Source organism: Giraffa tippelskirchi, chromosome 3 (genome assembly GCF_054371585.1).
Source record: "Giraffa tippelskirchi isolate mGirTip1 chromosome 3, T2T-mGirTip1v1.2.pri, whole genome shotgun sequence".
Taxonomy (NCBI): Eukaryota; Metazoa; Chordata; class Mammalia; order Artiodactyla; family Giraffidae; genus Giraffa; species Giraffa tippelskirchi.
This window is the reverse complement of record NC_137277.1, coordinates 23088695-23113094: the sequence shown is the minus strand read 5'-3', so window position 1 is coordinate 23113094 and position 24400 is coordinate 23088695. Positions and strand designations below refer to the sequence as shown.

Sequence of the window (24400 nt, the reverse complement as noted above, 5' to 3'; positions counted from 1 at the left end):
AAAAAAAAGAGAGAGAGAGATTTCAATAGCAGGTTGGACGTATTAGCCTGGAGTTCCAGAAAGAGGGAGATAGAAATTTGGGAGTTGTCAGCTTATAAGTAAAGCCACGATAGTGGATGAGTTCAGAAAGAAGAAAGGGTAAATAAAAGAGACCATGGGCTAACCTCTGGAGCACTTCAACATTAAGAGGTCTCAAAATCGATACATTTATAAATCGTCCTTCTCACTCTTAAATCCTTCACTTGCTCCTGCCAGTTTCTCTAGCTACCAATTGTTCTCTCTCCACTTAGCCGAATTCTATGTGTTTCTGAATATATGATTTCATTATCATTTTTGCCTCTCTTGATAAATGGAACCACCATCCATCTAGATGTGCCTCTGAGATTCCTGCCCAAGTTCTTTTCAGTCTGCCTTCTCAGTGTCTCTCAAATCTATCCACTTCTCTCTATCTCCTCTACTAACACTCTGGTCCAAGCCACCTCTATCTCTTGCCTAAACTACTTCTGAAGCTCTGTAATAGGTCTCTTGGCCTCTATTTCTCCCTCGTCCATTCACTCAGTCTTCACAAAATAGCCAGAAATAATTTTTCAGAAATGTAAATATTACTATGTTACTCTCCTGAAAATCCTCTAATGGTTTCTATACTCTTAGAATCAAAGTTAAAATCCATATCGTGGCCTACTGGGCCCTGATCTAGCGTTGTCCTACCTCTTAACCTCATCTTGCACCATGCTCTCTCTTGCTCTGCAGAGTTGGCCTTTTTGACCCAGATACCATATATGCTCCTGAATAGCCGTAGGCCTCACACATGCTTGGCATACTCTACCCTGTCTACCATCATTGTGTATTTTTACACAATGTAAAGTGCTACATTTTTACATCTATTGATTTTTACAGATCTCAGCTTAAATATCTTTTTCTTAGAGAAATTTTACTCTGACTTCTCTTAAGAGGTATTTTTCCATCAAACTATTTATTTCCATTCTTAAATATGTATTTCATGACATTGCTGAATGACTTCCCACCCCCCACAGTTAGTCTATATGTTCCAGTAAAAGCTGAGTTCATTTTTTTGCTGTTGTTGTTCAGCAGTATATCCTCAGCATTCAGCATAAGGCCTGGCTCAATAAATATGTGGCAAATGATTGCTGAACAAATGAAGTCTACCTCAATGGTTTCCATATGTCAGCATCCTGGCATGAAGGAATTTTCATTCTTTTATGACAAAATTAGAAATATTTGGAAAATACTGTGTTTCTCATAAAGCTACATTTGCTCAATTTAAAGGATTATCTTCCTTCATCTTTTTTGTTGTTAAAAATGTTCCTTTAAATCCTACATCAACTTTTCACCATCTCAACACTGCCATCTCTGGGGTAGTTTCATTGGTCCATAAAAATCAGAGTTGCAAAATGATCTGTCTCTACTTCTATACTTCCTGGGTGCACACATTCCTTGAACTCCTGTAATCTAGTTTATATTTCCTCACTATATGACTGAAATTATACTAGAAAATATGTATACTGATAAATTATACTAGAAAGTTCACCGTGACCTACTCTTTCTGCAATCCAAGAACACTCCTCAGTCTTTATCTTACTTGACCTCACATTGTTGCACACTGGGACCAGTAGCATCTTCTCAACACTCTTCACTTACCGTTCATTTCCAAGATGCTAGCAATAATAGAAGCTACTATTTATGCTGCTGCTGCTGCTAAGTCACTTCAGTCGTGTCCGACTGTGCGACCCTATAGGTGGCAGCCCACCAGGCTCCTCCAACCCTGGGATTCTCCAGGCAAGAATACTGGAGTGGGTTGCCGTTTCCTTCTCCAATGCACAAAAGTGAAAAGTGAAAGTGAAGTGGCTCAATCGTGTCTGACTCTTCGAGACCCCATGGACTGCAGCCTACCAGGCTCCTCTGCCCATGGGATTTTCCAGGCAAAAGTACTAATCATTGAGTTAAGCATTTTATAGGAATTTGACTTCTTGAATCCTCCCCACAACCCTGTGACTTAGATATTATTAAACTCATTTTACAGATGAGGAAACTAGGAAATAGAAAGGTTAAGTGTTTTTGTCCAAGATCAAACAAATCATGAAAAGTAGAGATGGAATGGTATCCTGAATCTGACTGATTTCAAAGTACAGTCTCTAAGCCACTATGCTATATTGCTCTCTCCTTACTCATTGTCCCTTCTCAGTATATTTCTCTGAGTGATCACACCACCCAATACCTTCCATTACTATCAATAAGCTGATAACTCCCAATTCTGTATCTCAGCCTAAGACATTTCTGCTTAGCTCTAGCTAATATATGGAAACAGTGATAGGGACACCTCCACAGGCACTTCAGACTGACACATCCAAAATCAAAATCAATTTTTCCAGAAATTTTGCTTTTCTCCCTCTATTAGTTGTCTTGGTTGATTACTTAGAGCATTGGTTCTAAAATATTTTCATCTGAATATCCTTTACATTCTTAAATTATTGAGGACTCCAAAAAGGTTTTGTTTGTATAGTTATATCTATACACTGACAGTCACCAGATTAGAAATTTAAATTGTGAAATATTTGAGATGATCCATTACCTGTTAAAATCAGTTAAGTTCAGTCGTTCAGTCATGTCCGATTCTTTGCGGTCCCATGGACTGCAGCATGCCAGGCTTCCCTGTCCATCACCAACTCCCGGAGCCTACTCAAACTCATGTCCATTGTGTCCGTGATACCATCCAACCATCTCATCCTCTGTCATCCCCTTCTCCTCCTGCCTTCAATCTTTCCCAGCATCAGGGTCTTTTCCAATGAGTCAGGTGGCCAAAATATTTGTAGCTTCAGCTTCAGCATCAGTTCTTCCAACGAATATTCAGGACTGATTTCCTTTAGGACTGCCTGGTTGGATCTCCTTGCAGTCCAAGGGACTCTCAAGAGCCTTCTCCAACACCACAGTTCAAAAGCATCAATTCTTCAGTGCTCAGCTTTCACTGTAGTCCAACTCTCACATCCATGCATGACTACTGGAAAACCATGGCTTTGACTAGACAGACCTTTGTTGGAAAAGTAATGTGTCTGCTTTTGAATATGCTGTCTAGGTTTGTCATAGCTTTTCTTCCAAGGAGCAAGCGTCTTTTAATTTCATGGCTGCAGTCACCATCTGCAGTGATTTTGGATCCCAAGAAAATAAAGTCTGTCACTGTTTCCATTGTTTCCCCATCTATATGCCATGAAGTGGTGGGACCGGATGCCATGCTTTTCATTTTTTGAATGTTGAGAAAATACATATGCTTAAAAAGAATTATACTTAAATTTTAAAAATAATGAGAAGAACGGCTTGGTTTTACATTCTTTTAGAAATTTCTTTGATATCTGGCTAAATGAAAGACATCTGGATTTTCATTTAGATGTCTGTGACATGTGTTTCCACATTTAGTCTGTTGTGACATCATGTAGCCTCTGGAAAGCTGTATGCATGAATGGTCAAGAATGAAACAAGTAAGGAAGTGCAAAGTAAATTCTTTTTCCCTATGTGGAAAGGGTCTCACAGGCAGACATGGAAGAATTCAACTCCCAAACACAGATTGGAACTCATTGGGTGGACCAGAAATTCCTTTATTTGGAATTTCTTTTTAGAATGTGAAATCCACAGATGCCTGTAGTTGATCAATTTCTGTATTCCCAGAAAACACTGACAAATGATCAAATATTTGCTACCTATCATGTTGAGGTGGATCAGGGTTAAAAGTGAGGACTTGAGGGGGCACCCGGATTTGAACCGGGGACCTCTTGATCTGCAGTCAAATGCTCTACCCCTGAGCTATACCCCCTCTGCTGGTGAGAGGAAGATTACAGTTTATTTGTAGTGTTTATGGGACCAGATGTTGCCTTGGTGATTAACAGTAGTTTGGCATGTATGACTAACTCATTCTGGTTTCCCAGGTTGATGCTTAAGGACCAAGGGAAAAGGCAATTCGGACCCAAACGGACTCAAATGGTAGGCGGGAAGGACGGAAGAACGAAGTCCAGTCCGGCCAGGCACACTGTGCGATGGGATTTCTCTCCTCCAACAATTACAACCTCTTATACCTCTGACATCTGGGAATTCTTTAAGTCTAATTTCCATCCTCCCTGCCTGCATCCCGAGTGGTACTGAATCCCCAGCCTATGCTTTGCACACGAAAGGAAGTGCTTCCCTTGTCTTTCCCAGGGTATCTCCAGCCTTGAGTCTCTCCACTCGCTTTGCTCCTTCAAACATCAATAGGTTTCCCCTAGGTTGGAAAATCCTCCCTTTAGCTATGATCACCTGTCCAGTTTTTCTTTTTCACTACCAAATATTAAGAAAGTCTTTGACTTCATTTCTCTCATTATCAACAAGCTTTCCTCACAGTTCTGTTACTCTCTACATTTACTTTCTCGACTGTCAGGAATTTTTCCCCCTTGGCGTTTGTATCTTGTTTCCCCAATGGACTAAGCTCCTGGAGGGTAGGATCACGTTGCTTTCCTTTATGTATTCCTCACAGTAGTTGGCAGAGTGCCTGATTTTACTACAAACCCTGGTGGTACCTATCGGCCAAACCTCATTAAACTCAACTCATTCAACTCAAACTCATTCAGCTCAACTATGGCATTATACCAAGCTTGCACCCAAGTAGTACAATGTTGTTAGAGGTACGCTCAGAAGTCTGAGCCACTCCACCAACCTGAAACAGGCTCCGTGTCTATTACTCCTCCACCACTGACTGACTAGATTCACTTTCTCACTCTCTGAAATGATTATTTCACACACATTCTCCATTCTCAAACCTTCTACATCTTATCTTTCCTCCTCAGAGAATGCTGGCCTCTTCCTTTTTGGAGAACATCAGAACCAGTCAGAAGCAAGGTTGTGCTGATAAAAGGCTAATAACTGGCTCCCCAGGACCTGATTTGTAGGATTTGCCAATTCTCATAGTGTAAATATGTCCATCTGCTAATTTCTTTCTTTTTTTTAAGTATTCGTAAATTTATTGTGTTATATAATATTCTGACACCAAAAATATTTTTTGCAATTTGTACATTTATGTTGTTAATCATTGTGGTAGACAGATTAATGTCCCTCCAACTCCATCCCGAAAACATCCAAGTCCTGATCCCCAGAAACCTGTGGTTATGTTACCTTACTTGGTAAAAAACACTTTGTAGTTGAGATTAAATCAAAGATCTTGTGATGGGGAAATTATGTTGGATTATCCAGGTGGGTCCAATGCAATTATAACAGTCTTTATAAGAGAAAGAGGGAGGAAGGAGAGTCAGAGAAGGAGATGTGATGAGGGAAGCAGAGATGAGGAATAATAGACAGGGCAGGAAAAGCAAGAAAGAGATTGGAAGATGCTCTGCTGCTGGCTTTGATAATGGAGGAAGGGGCCACAAACCAAGGGATGCTGGTAGTTGCTGAAAAGGCAAGAAATGAATTTCCTTCCGCAGTGGAGCCTGCAGGAGGAATGCAGCCCTGCTGATGTCTTGAATATAGGACTTCTGAGCTCCAGAACTGGGAGATAATACATTTGTGTTGCTCTGAGCTACTAAATTTGTGCTAATTTGTTACAGCAGTTGTTGAGTTGCTCAGTCATGTCTCCATCTGCTAACTTCAAGTGAAATCAACTGGCTTTAAAACTTACGGAAAATTTAACAATTGGTTCTCACAAGCTGGTGTGAGTTGAATCTAGCACACGTCTGGGACTGATTTTTCACCACCTACCAGCTATATACTGACAACTCTTCAAATCGCATTTCCAATCCAGACATGTTTCTGAACTTCAGAAATAACTGGATCTCCAGCTGCATACTTAAAATCTCCTCTTAAATGTCTACTGGGCACCTCAGACTTAGCATATTGACCTTATACTAGAATGTGAAGTCTATGAGGCTAGGGGGCTGTACTTTATTACCTTTGTTTCAGAGTTTTAAAAAGAAACTCCTGAGGATTTTGTGTGTGTGTGTGTGTGTAAATTTACTCCTTTCTCAGTGTTCTTATCTCAGGAAATCACATGCACCCAGATAGTGAAGTCAAAAAAGAAGAGTCATTCTTTCTAAAAAATTTTTTTATTAAATTCCATGGACAGAGAAGCCTGGTCGGCTACAGTCCGTGGGGTTGCAGAGTTGGACACCACTGAGTGACTAACATGCACAAAATGCATAGTTAATTTACAATGTTGTGTTAGTTTCAGGTATACAGGAAAGTGATTCAGTTATATATATTTATATATATATTTTATAGTTTTCCATTATGGTTTATTACAGGATACTGAATATAGTTCCCTGTGCTATACAGTAGGGCTTTATTCTTTATTCATTCTATATATAATAGTCTGCATCTGCTAATCCCAAACTCACAAGCCATCCCTCCCCAGCCCCTTGGCAACCACAAGACTGTTCTCTATGTCTGTGAGTCTGTTTCTGTTTCCTGGATATATTCATTTGTGTCATATTTTAGATTCCACAAATAAGTAATATTATATGGTATTTGTCTTTCTCTTTCTGACCTTTCTTAGTATGCTAATATCTAGGTCCAGCCACAGTGTTGCAAATGGCATTATTTCATTCTTTTTTATGACTGCATAGTATTCCACTGTATATATGTACCACATCTTCTTTATCCAGTCAATGGACATTTAGGTTGTTCCCATGTCTTGGCTATTGTGAATAGTGCTGCTATGAATATAGGGGTGTGTGTATCTTTTAGAATTATAGTTTCATCCCTAAGACCAATGCAGCAGCCAATTCCTTTAACTGGAATGCCCACTCCCAACAGATGGGTAAATGGCTGTCTCTTTAATGTCTTCCACGTTTTAACTCCAAAATCACCTGTGAAGAAAACTTTTCCCTGACTATGCCTCTTGAAATACCTGCTCGTACCTCCCTAACACATATCTTGTCTTTTATTTTAGTCATTTTCCTTATTCGTTTATTCATTCATGCACTTGTTTCTATTCTGCCTCCATTTGATTTTAAAGTCAGTGAGAATGAGAACCTTTGTGTCTCTCTAATTGAAAGTATGCTCTGCACTTACAATGGGGCACATAGTAGTTGTTTCCTAAAAATAGAGAGGGACCACTAGAGAACATAGCCAGGGAAAGTCTCTCAGTGGACATATCTGTTCAGCTGGTGCTTGCATTCTTCTTAGAGAGATCAGGAGAAAGGATTCCTTACTCAGCTTTGCAAGAAGCTCTTCTCTGACTTCTTAGGGTGAAGAGATGAGTGGGATCGTGGATAAAGAATTGAACTTGGAAAAGACAAAAGTTCACATATTTTCAAAATTCCATGTTTTTACTAGGTCTTTTAATGTTGTTCCTTGTTATTACTACTCAATATCTTGTAGCAAGAAGAAACTGATTTTGGAAAAATAATTTTCAGAAAAAAAAAAAGTGTGGAATGGATGTAAAAAGAATTTACCAGAACATTGCCAGCAGAGGGGGTATAGCTCAGTGGTAGAGCATTTGACTGCAGATCAAGAGGTCCCCGGTTCAAATCCGGGTGCCCCCTTCCCTGACTTTCCATTTTTCACAGCCGCAGGTTAACACAAAGTCAGAGGTGTGTTCTGAATCCAAAACTCTCTGGAGATTCTCAGAAAATACTCTTAACCCTGAGAAGTAGAGAGAGATGCCCTAGAAGTCGCACAGGGATGACTCCACCACTTTCCCGGTGAGCGTTTTCGACTCAGTGGCAAGAAGCCCACCCCCCTGTATTCTCAGTAGGTAGAAAGAAGGCTGAGACCTTTCCAGTTTGAGATCCAAGTCGCACAGGGATGACTCCACCACTTTTCCGGTGAACGTTTTCGACTCAGTGGCAAGAAGCCCACCCCCCTGTATTCTCAGTAGGTAGAAAGAAGGCTGAGACCTTTCCAGTTTGAGATCCTTCAAGACTTACTGGTTTAACGTTAATCATAGTTTCTTTGAAGGGGAAGAAATGGAATGCCTGGGCGGGGCAATATTATTTTGCCTGGTTCAGTAATAGTGGTGAAGTCACAGCACAGATTTAAGATGAAAAGCAGACGGTTTTAGCCTTCTTTATATTAGCTCAAAGGCAGGGTTTTGGCCTGATAAACCTACAGGTGGAGTTTGAGGCCTGGTGTTCAGGAACGAGGTGAAAAATTAGCTATTTCTCACCTCTGGGCTTTGAACAGCGCAGCAGCTCTGCTTAATTGCCATGTCCAGCTTCACGACTTGTCTCACAGTAATGTACGCTCAGTTGCTCAGTCATGTCCCACTGTTTGCCACCCCAAGGATTGCTCCTCAGCCCATGGGATTTCCCAGGCAAGAAGACTGGAGTGGATTGCCACTTCCTTCTCCAGACAGTAATGGGAGCCATGGGGAAAAATATTCAAGTAGTATTCCCCTGGGGCCCTGAGGGATGACACAACCAAATTCCGAGTTTAAAATACCACAAATTCCCCCTGACTCAAGAAGCATGCCTCTCCCACTATCCTTTCTTTTTCCTTTTTTTGGGCAAAACCTAGTCGAGAGGGTCGCTCTTGCTCCCTGATCTTTTTCCTTGGACCCAACGGTGATAACTGCTAGTCACGCAGTGGACAGCTATCTGTCCCCATCTTTAGGTTATGAAACTCAATGGCCTTGTATTATTTGCTCAGTGGTTCTCAAAGTGTGGTCCAGCAGCATCAACACCCCCTGGGAATTTGTTAAGAATGCAAATTCTTGGGTCCCACTCCAGGCCAAGAGTATCAGAGACTGTTAGTTGAGGGGGTAGTGTTTTAAGGAGCTCTCTATTTAATTCTGACTCACACTCAAGTTTGAGAACCACTACATTAGTTTATATCAGTTTATATCAGGATGTAACTTTATTTTTGTAAATTAAAATGAGCTTTTGAGTCGGCATTGACCATTTCTACATTCTCAAACTGCTTCCACTGTGCTGGTGTTATGAGCAATAAGGAAAGGTGCTTAGGGCACGCGCTTGTCACCGGTAATAAAGAAAGTTGAAGTTGGAGAAAATCTGTGTCTGTGGGTTTTCTTCTCTTGACCCACCCCTACCCAAAATTAAACACCATGTTGGAGGAGTCTTGCTTCCTGAACCAGCGCCTGGAACCGCCTTACACGACTGAGGCTGCCGCCGGTGACCGCAGAAATCCCGGTACCTCCGGCGTGGGTCGTGGTGACCTGAAGTTTTTGTACCGGATTAGTGCCTGTACCCACCCCCTCCTGCTGCTGAGTACGAAGTAAAACCGAAAGCCTTCCGTTACGGTTGGAGAATGAGGAAGGAATTTTTAAATAGCTTTTCTCTATTTTCTCTAACTTAGGACCCGAGGTTAAAATATGCATCAAGAAGGAAAGAATTATACTAGACAAAAATTAGGGAAAAAAAATCTGTAGAGGGGGCACCCGGATTTGAACCAGGGACCTCTTGATCTGCAGTCAAATGCTCTACCACTGAGCTATACCCCCACGCCGCGCCGTGGCTTGGATGCGGCTCTTTTGGGTGTTAAGACACTACTACACTAAAGGTGAACAGTAAGGGTAAGTAAGGAGAAAGAAACTCAAGAGGAAAAGGGATCAAGCGCAAAGCAGAAGCTCGCTGGATTCGGAGAACTACGGGAAAGCTGCAGAGGAGCGGGGACGGAAGAACTAACCCGGTCTGCGAGGGACTGAGTCCTGGAGGGAGGGACAGGTTCCGCCCTACAAATTGTGGGAGAGGATGTTGCAGGGCATGGCTAACATCCTAGGGGCGGGGCAGGGGGGGTTCCCGTTGATCCGCAGATTTCTCGCCAGGTACCGACGAGTACAAAGGAAGTCCCCAAACCTGGCGAATATGGTTGGGTGTTCGAGTGGGTTCGAACCCCACCCTGGACGGTTGCGAGGGGCTCGCCCGCCCTGCAGCCCAGGTGCCCAGATGTGCAACCGGATCGCCCCCGCCCCGCCTCCAGCGGCGGAAGGGCCCTGGGCAAGGTCGCCTGTCCGCGCCTGGCCTCCGGGCGCATTCCAGGGCCCTTTCTGCTTGCGAGCTCACCTAGGCGCGTACCGCTGGGCCCGCAGTCTTCCCTGGAACCCGCCCCCGCGCAGTCCCACGTCGCCGGGAGAGCGCGCCTCGCCGCGCGCGCCCCTGCCCGCGCCCGCGGCGCGTCCCCGCCCCGGTACAGCCCCTCCTCCCCGCTGTGTTTATTAGGGGAAGGAGGGCGGGGGCGGAGGCCAGTTCCCTAGCTCTAGCCGCCGTCGCTGTCGCCTGTGCAGTTGCAGCCGCGGCCGTCTCCCGCCAGCTCGCTCCGGGGAAAGAGAACGCGCGCGAGCTCGGGCGTCCTCGCCCCAGCCTTTCCCGGAACCATGAATCCTAACTGCGCTCGGTGCAGCAAGATCGTGTACCCCACGGAGAAGGTGAACTGTCTGGATAAGGTGAGACTCGGGACTGGAAGACGCGTCTTTGCAATCTCCGAGCTCCAGATCGGAGGAGGAGAGCGGGGCTGGGTCTCTGCCACCCCGTTACCGCGATCCCGGGAGGAGGGAAGGAGGGTGGTGTCATGGGGTGTGAGGGACGGACTCCAGTCTGGAAACCAGGAGATCCGGGGCGAGGAAAGGAGTCCACGCGTGGCGGGCAGCCACTCCTGGAGAGGAGTGGGCTCGGTGCCCCGGGGTGGGGAAGCCGGGCCCCGGAGTGGGGGTGGGGGGAGTGAGGGAAGGTTGGGGTGCAGTCCCGCCCCCTAGGGCCGGGAGAGTGAGAGCAGACGGCCGCTCCCTCTCCCCGCCTCGCCGAGCGCCAAGTAGGCGGAAGCGCTGGGCGCTGGGGGAGGGGGCGGCCGGGGGGGGCGGGGCAGAGGTTGGGGGCCCCTGCTAAGCACTCCGCTCCGGCGGCTACTGGCCCGGCTTCCTGGCCTGGAGACTGGAGGGTGGGGGCCGTCAGCGGGCAAGTGTTGCCTCTGGTGAACTGGCGTTCAGATTAGGACCCGAGCCCCATTGCGAGAGCCCGTTTTTTGGATGACCTGCAGCCCTCTTGGTGGTTCAGCGGTTAATGGGCTAGCGGGCGTCCTCCATAGCTTCCCAGCCCCCACCTCAAATTAGAAGCCAACTCCCAGCGTTGGTCCGCCCAGCGGGACCCGGGCGGGGTCGCTTGCTGGAGTAGGGTGGGTGGGGGTTGCTTCACTGAGATCTCCTGAAATTGTGTTCAGAGGCTGAGTCCACCCTGTAGAACAAAGAGCTAACTTTTCAGAGCAGGTTTCCCCAATGGAGGGTGGGGTTGGCTGAGTTCAGGGGGAGCCAAGAAAAGGGGGGAGGTGTTGGGGGGAAGGGAAGGTGGCCTTCTGGAAATTCACTGTCCCCTGGGGGCCCTTAGGCGTCTCCCCCCCCCATCATGCTGGACTCGTTCATCTGGTTGCCATTATACTTTTTGAAGGGGGGGCGGAGAGTGGAACTGGGTATTTCCTGCAGTTTGGGGTAGGATCCGGACCTCTTTTAATCTCACTAAGATCCTAAGGCAGTCCACCTCCCCTCTCATCCCCTCCTCGGTCTGGAGGAGAGGCCTCTAGGATTTTGTCCCCTTCCTCATTGTGCCTTTCATTCACCTAAAGCTGGCCCCCTGTCCACAGATTCCCTCCTTCCTGTCGGGACTGGCCAGGGGTTGGGGCATGGGATGGAAGAGGGTGCAGGGCCGGCCCACCTGGAGTCAGGTCTTTTTTGTGGGAGGGGGGAAGGGTTGTTCCTTGGATTCTTTTGTCGTTCCTCTCCTCCTTAGGGTTGGAGTTTCCTCAGTAACCTTTGGCCTCTGAGTCAGGGTGAGGGGGTGGGGTTCCATGGTTCTGAGATCATTTTGATACTGCTCTTGGAGGAAGGGGTCATGTGGGGCTGCTGCTGTTTCAGTCTTCTCTCCTGGGCCTGGCTGGGCAGGAGGAGAGAAAGGCCGTGTTATGATGCAATGAATGTGGGTGCTGACCTTCCCAAAGACCATGCGGGAGGGCAGGACTTGAGCCTGGGGGCAGGAGCTGAAAGCTCTCCGGCCTTGCACACTGGTGTTTCTGCTCTTCCCTGGTGGGAGGGATTTTGGCCTCTGCGTCTTAAGTTCCTTGTGCTCCCCTTCTGCACAGTCATGAATTGGGAAGAGGCAATGGCCACTTTCCACCCCCATAAGGCAGAAGCAGTGTCTGACGGAAGGACTGCTAGCCTAGGTGTTGGAAGACCTGGTCCTAGTTCCAGGTCTGCTCACCACCAGCTCTAGGAATGGCTCTAGGCCTCAGTGTTCACAGTCTATCAGATGGGTATGATGATGTCATTTCCTTGAAGGTGGGGAAGTGCACTAAAGTGCCTGTCACAGCCCCTGGAAGGGGATGTGGTATAGGCTGTGCGCCCTCTCCTTTTCTGGGGTACTCTGTCCAGCCCCATACCTGGCTTTCCCTGTAAAGACCTTTGGTGTCTGAGGGGAGGGTGCAGACCCTTTAAGGCGCCCTCCCCAGCTGTTTTCTTCCCCTCTCAGGAAGAAGACTTTCAGGTGGAGGGCGCCCTGGGAAGTGAGAGTTCGCGGTTCCTCTCTCTTCTTATTAGATCTGTCCCTACAGGAGGTTTCCCTGGGGAGATGTCACCCCTGCACTGAGCAGGAGGCCTGGAGTATCCAGGTATCAAACTGGTTCCTCCCAATGCCCTCCAGGCAGTAAGGGCAGGCACTTGGAATGGGGACCTGACACCTGAGGAGGGGCGTTCAGTCCCGTAGACACAGTTGCTAACCAGCTTCCCAAGACAACCCATTTACAACAGGAGAGAGTCAAATTAGACTCACCTGTTTCACTGCAGTTTCCCTAGGACCCGACATGACCCAGAGCACAAGCTATGTCCTTGATGTTAGCCTTTCCTCCTCCCTGAGCGTTATCTCCCAAAGCTTTAGGTGAGTAAAGGCCGCATCACCTCTGATGGCCACCCTACCGTCAACCTGCATTATCCAGCGTGTCCTCGTGCTGAATAAATGTGTATGGCTGGCCACGGTGTTTGAGGTCGAGATTTGTTTCCCCAACTTATGGGATTAGAGATGGGGAAGAAACAGGGTGATGTCGCTCATTCATTCAATGAATATTGAGCACCTACTTGGTGTGGGGCCCTCTTGGGGTGCTGCAGGGCCTCTGCGGAGGGAGAGAGGCTGTGTCTCACAGTGTCCTTTGCCTTTTGAGAGACGGACTTTGGTCCTAGATCACATTGGGAGGCATTAACATGGGGACTCGCTGTGTCCCCCTGGCCTGGCTTGCTTTTGTTGAGCTCCTGAATACAGATAGGGGTATTGAGGAGGGTAGAGGATTAGTGGGCTGAATCCCCTGGACTCCCCCATTGGGAGGGCTCTCTGCCTCTGGTTGTCTGAAGTACCCTCCCCTCTCCCCCTCATCCCCCAGGTGGCAGCAAGGTAGAAGGAAACGGGGCTGGACACAGAAGAGGGGAAAAGGCCTGTAGCCCTGTTGCCTCGTTTCCTAGCTAAGAGCACCCCACAGTTGTCCCATGACCGTCCCTGCATAGACTCCTTGGAATGTGCCAGGCTCAGTCTTCCTGGGAGCCTCACAGAGCAGATGCGATGGCTCCTGTAAATTATGACCCCCGTAAGCAGAGGCCCAGACAGGTCATGCGGTTCCCTCCCCGCAGCCTGAGCTGGAATTCAGCTCTAAAGTTCTTGGTGCTCAGCTCTTCTGCCTGTTGTGTTTGCAAAAAAGTACTTTAATTTACACTCTCTCTCTAATGTTTGTAGTAGGCCCTCCCCTTCCTGACCCTGGCCTGTGGAGTGCTCGGGACCTGAGCTCTTGAACCAGGCATAATACTCCCTGGGAATCTGGGGAGGTGCAGCCATGGTCTCTGCCTTTAAGCCAGCCTCCCAGGTGGCCAGCTGAGCTAGGCTGGTGATCGGGCCAGGGTGGGGCTACTGTTGGCCCCTGGAGGAGTGAGAAATTGTAACCCTGGGTGACAGGAAGGGAGGGAGAGGTCTCATACTCTAGCCCTGAGTCATAGGGTCCCCGGGTGGAGAGGGTGGAGTGGGCAAGATCCTGGGCTGCAGGCATAGCGGCCTGAAGTTCACTGCACACCCCCACCCCCAGAGCTGTCAGCAGCTGCTCCCCCCACCTCTACCAGTGACTCCAGAGAGAGAAGACTGACCCCAGCCTCACCCAGGTGTGGGGGATCTTATTTCTGCCCCCAGCAGCCTCAGTTTGCCTTTCTGTGGAAATGGTTGCAGCTTTGGAGCTTCAGGCCAGGGAGAGTGGAGGCTGATGCTGGAGCCTGGGACATGGGCTGAGAGGCTCCTAACGGGCACCAGAGAACTGGGTTTTGGTGAACAGGGAAGCCTTGGACTTCCAGGGCAGTGGGGAGGATTCAAGTTGCATGTTTAGCGGTAAGTGCTCCCTGAGTCCCGGGAATGCTTCTCTGAAACTTTACCTGTGGCCTGTAAGAAAGAAGGGACTGCTGCTCTGCAGCAGGGCTTGTGGGGCAGGGAAAAGAGGCAGACAGAGGATCACTGTGGGGTGTTACTGGCTTGTTTCCCTGACTGTGTCCGTCAGACCTGACTGAGACAGGGATGGGTGTCTTTCTATTTGGGGTCTCCTTGGGTCTGCCTGGCCCACAGGGGCTATTGAATGACTTGCCGTTTTCTGCCCTCCATTCCCCTCGCTCTCCTGTCTCCAAAAGGACACAGTGGTGGAAGCTGCTGGATTTTCTTGAACCTTTCTTGGCGCGCTCCTCCAGAGAGGGGAGGGAAGTGAGGCTGTGTCACCTCCTCCCAGCACCTCTGTGGGACCGGGGTTTTAGTTCCACTTTACAGATGCACAGATCCGTAGTTACCCTGAAGGTGTTCAGTCCCCTCGTTTTCATTATTCTGTTCCTGGACCCCCATAAGAGAACAGATGACCACTCCCTAGCCTCTAATATGTCTAGCTAAGAGCAGGGGATGTCTGGAGGTGAGGTGGGGAAGAGCTATAGATAGAAATGGGCACTGTTCCCTTGTATGGGGCTCCCCTTCCTTCCAGTGGTAGCTGGCGGTAGGGGGTGTCTTGTAGAACCCCTGGATTGGCTGCTGGCCCTGTACCCCAGACTGGTCAGTATACTCTGAGCCCTTCCCAAGGGGCTTGGCTCCAGGGTGGGGACCTGGCTGCGAGCTAGGGTGGACGTGTCTGTGTCTCTCCCTTTGTCTCCCCCAAGTCAATCAGGGGGCACCTTTGGAGGTCCCCAGGCCCAGGACAGTGCGGATTCCTGCCTATGTGTGCGTGAAAGTGGGTCATGGTCTGGATTCCTGAGAATGTTTTTCCTGGCAGGCCCCTGCGGGGGTTGGGGGAGGCGGGGGCCCAGGCAGGGGCATGTGCGGCTAAGCAGGCAGAGGCCAGCAGACTGGGTGGTGACAGAGCTGGGGCACTCTGCCAGCGCCTCCCAGGCATTGCAGGACGGAGAGGGGCTTTCACTTTGGGGGCTGGTGGGGGGCAGGGACCACTCTGTTGTAGGTTTCCAGTGGGCTGTCTGTTTCACACTGAGAGGTGTCCGAGCTGAGCTGTGGGATCGGCCCAGGTTGGGTTGGGAGCCCAGCTTACACCAGCCTCCTCTTTGCTTCCAGACTTCCCCTGGCCTTCTTCCCAAAGAGCGGTTCTCCTGTTCCTTTGGTCACTATTCCACTCCTGAAGAGGCCTTTGGGTCTCCTTGATAGGAAAAGTACCCTATTAGAAGGTGATTACCCTCTCCCCCCTCCACACACAATTACCCTGTGGGCTCAGGTCAACATGGGCCAGGGTGAGGGAGGTGGTATCGCAACTTCTTAACCTTTTTTCCTCTCCCTTTCTCCCAAGTGGCCCAGAAGCATCTCTTGGCTGGGAAATACATTTGAAAAGCACTGCCTTGGGGGAATTTCTTGATAGATGGCCAAAAACCAGGCATTTGCTGGGTACCTAGAAAGTCTCACTGTGCCCTTCCCTGGCTTCTGGCCTCTTTCTCTGAGGAATCAGGAGGATGTCCCTTGGCTACTGGGAAAGGGGGCAGGGAAAGGCCAGCTGGGTCACCCCGGCAGTCTGGATTCTGGGGCCCTGGAAGCTGGGCTCCTGGTAGGTGCTAATCCCGGGGCCTCATACTGGGCTGCCAGGTGCCAGGGGCAAGTCTCTCATCTGCCTGGGTTTTCTTGAGCATCAACGTTTCTTGGGATGGGGTCACCTCTGTTACATCAGTTCCCCTGCCCTCGTGGTTTTTGACTCTGTTCCCCTCGCTTGGCAGCCCTGGATTGATCCTCGCTCTGTTCTGGGTCCCTGGCCTTTGCTGGGGTGTTCCTGGTCACTCAGTCTCACTCACAGGTCTTATAGCTGTGGTTGGGCACAGTAGAGCCCTGCCTGCACCCCAGCACTCACACACCTCCTGCCCAGCCCCCTCAGCTGAGGGTCACCCCTGCCGCACCCAGCACCTGACATTTGAGTACTTAGAGGTGCCAGGTGCTGTGCTGAGGGTTTTATAGGTGATTTTTCATTTAAACCTCAACAGTCCCAAGAGAGATGGGTATTAAGGTTTCCATTCTGCAGACACAGAAGTGGCTCAGAGGTATGGGTCCTGACCGAGGTCACCCAGCTAGCCAGGGTGGGGCTGTGATGCCCACTATGCAGGTGGGGGATCCACCTCCAAGCAAAGCTCTATTGCCTCTGAGGGAGACCAGCTGAGGGGTGGGAGACGGGTGAGGGGAGGGAGGGAAGTGGTGTGGGTGTGCTGGCTAGAGCCTGGGGCACTCACCCACACTCGGGGCAGGGCTCCCTCAGGAAGAGGAGGCATTGGGACTGGGGCCTTGCCCAGGCCCAGATGTGTCTGGTGTGGGATCTAGGAAGGCCTGGGTGCATGGGGGCTGGGCCCTCCTGTCGCCCTAGGCCTTGTCTAGGCTGAGGCGCTGCCCCTCAACGTTCAGCAGCAGCGGCTTCTTAGCAACGCCTGGTGCAGCTTTGCATAAGCAATGAGGCTTCTTCTGCTCAGGCAGGCAGGCCACGGGAGTGGTCTGGGGGAGGTGGAGCCAATCTTTGGGGGAGCCGGGGTGGGGGGGCTTTTCTCCACTCACTGTGGGGTCTGCCCTTCTCTCCCTGCTGACAGCACCAGTGGGACAGGGGAAGGTGTCATCAGCTGTTGGGGCCCGTGACCTGAGATGTCCTTGGCTCACTTCTGCGTGGGGGTGTCTGTTCCAGTCCAGGGAATGGAGCGCTCCTTCCTGGGGCCTGAGCCCCCTTCCTGAATCCTGCTCATCTGACGGTGTCCTCCCTCTGCCTCTGCCCCCAGTTCTGGCATAAAGCATGCTTCCACTGCGAGACCTGCAAGATGACTCTCAACATGAAGAACTACAAGGGCTACGAGAAGAAGCCCTACTGCAACGCGTGAGTCTGCCTCGGGCAGGGGCTGTTGGGCGGGCACTTAGGGCTTCCCTGGTGGCTCAGATGGTAAAGCGACTGTCTGCAATGCAGGAGACCAGGGTTCCATCCCTGGGTTGGGAAGATCCCCTGGAGAAGGAAATGGCAGCCCACTCCAGTAGTCTTGCCTGGAAAATCCCATGGACGGAGGAGCCTGGCAGGCTACAGTCCGTGGGGTCGCAAAGAGTCAGAAACGACTGAGCAACTCCACTTTCACTTTCAGAGCTTCCTTCTGTTCTAATACCCACAAGGTGGCAGGGCCCAGCACTTCCACACTCTGCTCCATACATTTAAACCATGTTGAGTCCTCCTCACCACAGCTGGATGATAGCCAGGACTGTTAATATGCCCAGTTTACAGAGCAGGAAACGTGAGGTTTGAGGAAGGGAAGGGGCTTTCCCAAGATGAATGACTAGTGAGAGGCTGGTTCAGTCCCTGTATAGCAAGCTTATTCTCTCCACTGCACCCTGCTGCAAGAGAGGGATCCACGTGGTGTTTCAAGAAAAAGTCCTGTTTCTGGCTGGTTGTGTTCTCTGCGCCACCTTCCACATTTCTCTCCATGACGGCAGCTGACTTGTCGCCTCTCCCCTGCCCTGTCTCTGCCAGAGAATCTAGGCCCTGGGCCTGGGGGTCCCCCTGATTGTCATTTCTTGAGACTGGGGAGCAGCATGAAGGGCGTGGCCTGACCCTAGGCAGAGCTCTTCCCTGCCTGCTGAGGGAGGCAGAGAACTTCGTGTCTTTTCCAGTGGAGTTTGCTCTGGCCTGCTGTGGGGAGGTGGGTTGAGGTGGGGTCTCCCATCCCAGGGAGACACCCTATCCCATCCCATGCAGTTTCAGAAAATGCAGCGCCTTCGGGTTGATCACGTGCAGGTCCGGGCTCATGTAGGACCTCACAACCTCTGCTCTGTGGGGGGCTTTGGAAGGTCAAGTCACTTAAGTAGGCCGCAAGGTCAGCACTCAAAAAAATTTAGGATCTGACTTGAGTCCCTTTATAAAAGAACTATTTATTAGTTATTTAGTTGGCTATGCTGGGTCTTAGTTGTGGCATGTAGAATCTTTGGTTGTAACATATGGGATCTAATTCCCTGGGATTGAACCCCGGGACCCCTGCATTGGGAGCACAGAGTCTTAGCCACTGGACCACCAGGGAAGTCTGAGTCCTTTTCTTTGTTTTTTTTTACCTTTTAAAATTCTCAGCCTGGAGGCTTCCATAGCTGAAGTTCACATAGGAGGGGAACTTTGGGATTTGTCTAAAAGGAGTTGGGGTCTTAAACCCCTTTGAATGGCTGTCTCCCCCTTTCAGGAGATAGTGAAGGACAAGGAAGCGGACATGACTTAGCAAGTGAACAACAACTCCCCCTTCCTGTCTTCCCCTCCCTGCTAAGCACTAGAGCCTCATCTCCTTGGCTGGAGCCTGCATCAGGCACTTACTGCCTGCTGGCTGGTAGATGCCAACCTGTGCCAGGTGCTGGGAAAACCGATAAAATCTCAAGCCCAAGAAGCACCGTGAACCTCCTCCCTTCTGGGAGGGGCTGGGACGCTGGGGAGACTGCCTGGGCTAGAGAGAGGGTCACAGCTAGGTCCTGGCTCCTCCAGCAGCTGCCCCTTCTCTATTAGCTCTCCTAGCCCTCTTTCCCCTGCCGACCCCTCCCATCCTCCCCCCAAGGGAAATGGGACATTCTTCAAATTCTTAAAGGCTAACACAAGCCCTGATTCTCTGCCACTTCCTCCCTCTGTTGGGGAGTGGGGTGGGGTGCAGCAAAGCCAGAGGCTGGGGCAGTTAACCCCTTGATTGCTGGCCCACTTCAGGCTAGTTTTTGGGCACAAGACTCCTTTGGGGGCAGCTTCTGAGCCTCTGCTCCTCAAGGCAGGAGTCTGGCTGAGCCCAGAACCCAGTGGGCAGCAGGGACTGAGGCGTCTTCCTGTCTCTTCCTAAGACTCTGGTAGCCTAGAATTCAGCGAGCTCTGGGAGTTGGAGAAAGAAATCAGAGGCTTGTCCTTGTTTTCTCTGTGTTCTCAGCCTAGTGCCAAAAAGTCCCAGCTTCCTTTTTTCACCCTCTTCTAGGATGCTGTAGTCAGTAGGGGTGGGGAGCTCCTGTAGGGCTTGGGGGGGCTCCAGGGAAGGTGGAAGATGACACACCCCTCCCAGATGCTGCTTCCCACCTGCCCAGGGTGAGATTCCCCTGCCTCTCCTGGCCTCCAGCCAGAGCAGCAGGTTGACCCCTCTCTGTTCCTCCAGCCTTTATAGCTCTTATTCTTCCCTGCCCAGCTGACCTTTGACCCAGCTGGGATGTTACCTGGGAAGGACCTGGGATGAGGGGGCCAAAGACTTGGGGAATTTGTGACCCAGCTGTGTTTTGTGAGAGCTGTAGCAGCACCTTGCCTGAGGCAGCCACACTCCCTAAGCCAGAGTCCGCTGAGCGGCTGGTCTGTGGCAGTGAGTCAGACATGGGATTCTGGGATATCTCAGATGTAGGCCCAGCTTGTTTGGGGCGCACTCTGGACTAGTCTGGGCCTCGGTTATCCCATGGTTCAAAATTCCCACCCAGGGACGCTGGAGCCTAGACCAGTTTTATTGAACAACTGTGCTGTGCCAGGCACTGTGCTGAGTGTTCACTCTCATCCCTTCCTGTTTTCTTCCTGCCTCTGACCCCATCCACCAGTGACATTCAGGTTCCCCAGTCTCGGGGTTTCTAGGCTGTAGCTGTGCCCCAATTCCCAGCCTAGCCTTGCTGGGTGACGCTCAGGCCTGGCTTTTCAGCACTTCCTGCTCAAGACCCAGAGGGGCAAGTGATCGCTCCTGGCCCGGGCCCTTTGCCAGGGAGTTGAGCCCACCCAGGGAGGGTGTATGTGAGTTGGTGTGCAGGGGGGGCCTCTGCGTTCTCTGGTTAGTCCCTGAGCCAGGATCTTGCAGGAGGGTGGGCAAGAGAAAGAACACAGTCTGTTTCTCCCTGGTGAGTTCTGAAGACTGAGATTTAAGTTCTGGAAAGTGACTGAAAGCAGCAGAAAGGCCTCTTGTATTTTGTCTTTGCACCAGACTTGTCTGGGGTGAGGCTGGGAAGAGAACACAGGCCAGACCCACAGCCGGCCTTCTGGGTGGTAGTGGACCCCCAAGGCCGTGCATTCACACACGTGCCTCTGGATATCCAGACACACGCTGCCGGCTGTGGGGCCAGGGATAAGCGCCAGGGAATCGGACTGAATAGGCCGCGTTTGTGTTCACACTTCCCAGGCCATTGGCATCCAGCACTGCTATGGCAAGGTAGAGGGAAGCATGCCTGCATTTGTATAATTCTTTCTCGAAGCATCTAGGTAGGTGGAGTGAGCCTGTTCCATTGGTTAGAGGAATATATACGCCCTCAATTTATGCCCTCGATGATTTGTTTTGTAAACTACTTTTTCTGAAAGTGGGGCAGATCTGGTCACAATTACTAACCTGGTCCTTTGTCTTGTCTCCAGGCAAATAATTGAGGAGCCTGGAGGTCGGGGTGGGGCTGGGTGGAGTGGGGCTGGGCGGGGGTGGGGAGGAATGTTCCTGTTCTTCCTCCTTGGAGCCCATGAATCAGTGGAAGCTGCCGACCTAAGGCAATTGCAGGCCTAGGGGACCAGCTTCTGGGATGTTAAGTGGGGGGGTGGACAGGGGCTGGGGAAGAAAGGGGGAATGCTCAGCTGTATCTTTCTGGGACTGTCCTTCTGTTGCCTTGAGCTGTGGGGTGAGGGGCTGAGGAGGGTGGAGGTGTCCCTGCTTCTAGGGAACAAGAGACTGTGGTCTTGCTCCTTTCCCCAGGCCTCAGGGGGTGAGGTGGGACCTGAGCTGGTGGGGCTTGAAGTATCTCTGGGGTTTAGTTAACTGGGGATGGGGCAGTGGCAGGCACATCCAGGACTGGGGCCTGGGGCTTTCCTGCCTCCCCAGAATTCTCTGCCTCTTAACTGGGAAAAGTGAGATCAGGAGAAGGGAGTAGGAAGGGGTGTGTGTGCTATGTCTGGGTGGGGGGGAGTCCAAAGGGGCACACATAGTAACCTCTAGGCAGCCCCCACCTCACTCTCACCTTCCAGCTCCTTACATTCAGATGTCAGGGCCTCAGGAAACCTCGGGGATCACTTTGTTTCCTAATAGTCCATTTTATAGATGAGGAAACTGAGACCCAGTGTTTCCATGCCTTTCCTGACTTGACATAATCATTTCTCTTTGTGTATTGCCATCCATTTTGATTTTTTTGTTTTATCTACAACCCCTGAGGGCTGGTCAGTTCTCCTTCTTGTCTAGCCTTGATCTTTTCGGCTGCTCATTGTTTTCCTCTGGTCAGACAATGCCTCCTTGTTGTTTCCTATCCCCACCATTTTGGCCCCTTAGGCCTGGGGGACTGGTGAAAAACAGGGTTAGAGGGGAGTCCTCCCTGACCATGGGCAGTGTTCCCAGCAGGGGGATCAGCAGCTCCTTCCAGAGGGAGGATGTCAGGGCTGTGGGTTTGTTTTTTTTCCCCTTTTGGCGAAACCAAAGGCTCCTTGTTGCTTTTGTTGCTGTATTTTTGTTCCTCCTTGAACAAAAAGCTGTGGTTTTTTGAAGGGATCCAAGGCTGAAAGGGGCAAGGCTGCCTGTCGAAAGTGGGTACTGGGCTTCCAGGATACTGGTCTATTCTTGTTCTGTGTCTGGAACACAGCTGATAGTGGGACTAGGGACGGGGCTTTGCCCTCCAAGCGATCCCTGTCACCAGTAAGCCCATTGCAGGAGCCCTGCAGTCCCTTCAAGCAGGAAGGTGACTCAGAGGTCCTCTGGGAGGAGCTCTGACTTCTCCAGCACCTGCGGGCCCCCCCCCCCCCCGTTACTGTCTGGACCTGCTTTAGAAATGTCAGGAGTAGGTGGCTTCAGGCTGGGGGTGGCTGAGAGACCCCAGACGGTTCTCTTAGAATAGCCACACTTGGAAACTGGTTGGCTTTAAAAGAGGAAGTTCTCCACCCACCCAACCAAGCATTTCTTTCCCCAGAACTAGGAGTAGGCTGGTGTTCACCTGGGGGAGGGAAGTCTGTCTGCCCTTAGCTGTCCGGACATGTGTGGAATGGGGGAGAGTGCATTGGGCCAGAGCTCTGTCCTTGACACTGAGTCTCAGTTTCTTTATCTGTCAAATGGGCACAGTGATAATGCCTGCCTTTTGTAGCCCAAAGCCTTGTGGCAGGTTTCAGGAGAGAATGTGCATAGGATACAATGTATCCTGAAGTAACTTTATGTGACTCTAACTTCTCCCAGAGGCCTGGGCTGCTGCCAGGTGCCTGTTTATCTTGCTCAACTCTGTTCTTGCCCTCATGAATGCTAGATCCCTTTCCCTGCACACCCCCCCCCCCCCCCCCCCCCCCGCCTTCCTGTCCTAGTGGGCTCTCTCCATGCCTCTCTTTCCCAGAGCAGCTGATACTGCCATCAGGGGTGGGGAGGGGCATCAGCAGAGGGCCTGCCACTGGGAATGATTAACAAGGGGCTGGGTGCAGGCTGGCCCACAGAAGGGACAAAGAACAGCTGTGCTCTGGACCCAGCTCCAGGCCAAGGTTGGGAGGCCCGGTTCTCCCCACCCTGGCCCCTCGTTCCCTCACTGTGGGCCCAGTCTGTTGTTGAGGCTGCGGTACCAGTGGGGTCAGTAGCTGGGGTGGGGGACCTCTCTTCTGCCCTAGTGCCTACACTGGGATACACATATATCCATTCATCTCGACTGGGATCTGAGGGTAGTAATGAGGGAGGGTGGGGGAGCTTCAATCTGAAGATAGAGAGGGAGGGAAAAGGTAGAATCCCCACCAATTAATTGTTTCTGGGAGGAGGTCACATCGGTTGTAGTCCTCTTGGAAGACAGTCGTGCTGGTGGGGGAGGGGCATAGCCCTGGCCTTCTTGTGTCCTGCCCTGAAAACAAACCCGAGGCTCATGTCTTCCTCGTCTTAACTGTCTACAAGTATCCTGCAGATGCAGCCTCCTGGTTTTGCCCTCATGGGTTCCTCTGCAGTTGAGGATACCCTGGCTGTCTGTGTCTCTTCCCCCACCCCCACAGACTCGCTCTGTCTGCCTGCTCTCAGCCTCTCTGCTGCCTGGAGCTGAGGATGAGGTTGCCATGGGAACCTGAAGCGCAGTGAGCAGGGTACTAAAGGCAGAGTTGTCTCGCCAGGGTTGAGGGCTGTGGGGAGGGATAGGGTTGACCCAGCAAGAGGAATATAGCCCGTGCTTATGTCTGTCTGCCTTTTTCTGACCTGGGGTTGGGGTTTAGGAGGCAGGGGTAAGAGATCGGCAGCTCCAGAGCCCCCCTTTAATCCATCTTAATCTGATGCTAAAAATCCCCCTCCTCCTTCCAGACTGAGCTGAGTTGACGACATCTAAGCTGGTCTCCCCTTTCCTTCTGACAGGATTAGTGTTCTGGCCCCGGGTGGGGGCACTGAGATCTTGGGGTCATGATGGCTCCCGAGAGAGAATGAAATACCTGCCAGCCCCATCCATGCAGGCACCCGCTGCATGGTTGGGGGTCTCCTGAGATCCTCCTGGTGGATTGTAGATGTGTGAACGTGGACCCGCTGGCCTTGGTGTCTGGAAGATGAGCATTGCAGAGGCCTGTCTATATATTCACCGCATGTGAGGAACAACAGAGTTGTTCTGCAGGAGCCACAGAATTGCAGAGTGGGGGCACGTCAGGTCTATGTGTCTGGCTGACCTTGGACCACTGGATCAGGCACTCCCATTTTAACCCTGTACCTTCAGGCAAATGGGAAACTGCAGGTTGGCAGACTGGCTCCTGTGCATATGTGTTTTCTGAGCCTGCCAGACACCCTTTCCCATCAAATGCTAATTACACCATCTTCTCTGAACTGACCCTTCAAGTTCTGGGCCAGAGCCACCCTGAAGGTCTTCTCCAGCCCCCTGCTTCTGGACCCGACCTCCCTCCTATGCTCATGATCCTCCACTTATAGACACTCTCCTCACGACACCACCAGCCCTTGATGCTATCATAATGGCTCTGATTTGGTGGGAGGGTCTTCTCCAAAGCCTCCCTCAGGCGACCTCAGGGCAGCCAGTCCTGCTAGAGA

General features: G+C 50.7%; 1 protein-coding gene, 1 long non-coding RNA gene and 3 other non-coding genes across 7 annotated transcripts in view; 2 read left to right on the top strand and 3 right to left on the bottom strand.

The window, feature by feature from the left end:
• Positions 1-3751: 3751 nt before the first annotated feature.
• On the bottom strand, positions 3752-3823 carry TRNAC-GCA (transfer RNA cysteine (anticodon GCA)). The gene has a single exon. It is a non-coding gene; the product is annotated as a tRNA-Cys (tRNA).
• Positions 3824-7445: 3622 nt separating this feature from the next.
• Positions 7446-7517, top strand: TRNAC-GCA (transfer RNA cysteine (anticodon GCA)). Its single transcript has one exon. It is a non-coding gene; the product is annotated as a tRNA-Cys (tRNA).
• Positions 7518-9361: 1844 nt separating this feature from the next.
• Positions 9362-9433, bottom strand: TRNAC-GCA (transfer RNA cysteine (anticodon GCA)). The gene has a single exon. It is a non-coding gene; the product is annotated as a tRNA-Cys (tRNA).
• Positions 9434-10172: 739 nt separating this feature from the next.
• The window catches only part of LASP1 (LIM and SH3 protein 1), a 40284-nt gene continuing 26056 nt past the window's right edge, over positions 10173-24400 (top strand). Inside the window, exons 1-2 of one of the 2 annotated variants that reach the window (XM_081582282.1) lie at positions 10173-10375; positions 17219-17313. In XM_081582282.1, the coding sequence (XP_081438408.1) occupies positions 10307-10375; positions 17219-17313 (164 nt within the window). In that variant the 5' untranslated portion in view covers positions 10173-10306. Of the gene's footprint in view, positions 10376-13968; positions 14328-17218; positions 17314-24400 lie in introns of those variants that run through there. The other variant, XM_081582283.1, reaches the window with a different exon arrangement.
• On the bottom strand, positions 14784-24261 carry LOC145542770 (uncharacterized). 2 transcript variants are annotated; one of them, XR_014080123.1, is made up of 4 exons: positions 24187-24261; positions 23800-24068; positions 23129-23231; positions 14784-15618 (listed from the first exon to the last, which is right to left on the bottom strand). It is a non-coding gene; the product is annotated as an uncharacterized LOC145542770 (long non-coding RNA). The 2 variants fall into 2 exon arrangements; XR_014080122.1 differs by lacking the exon at positions 14784-15618 and having other exon boundaries at positions 21853-23231.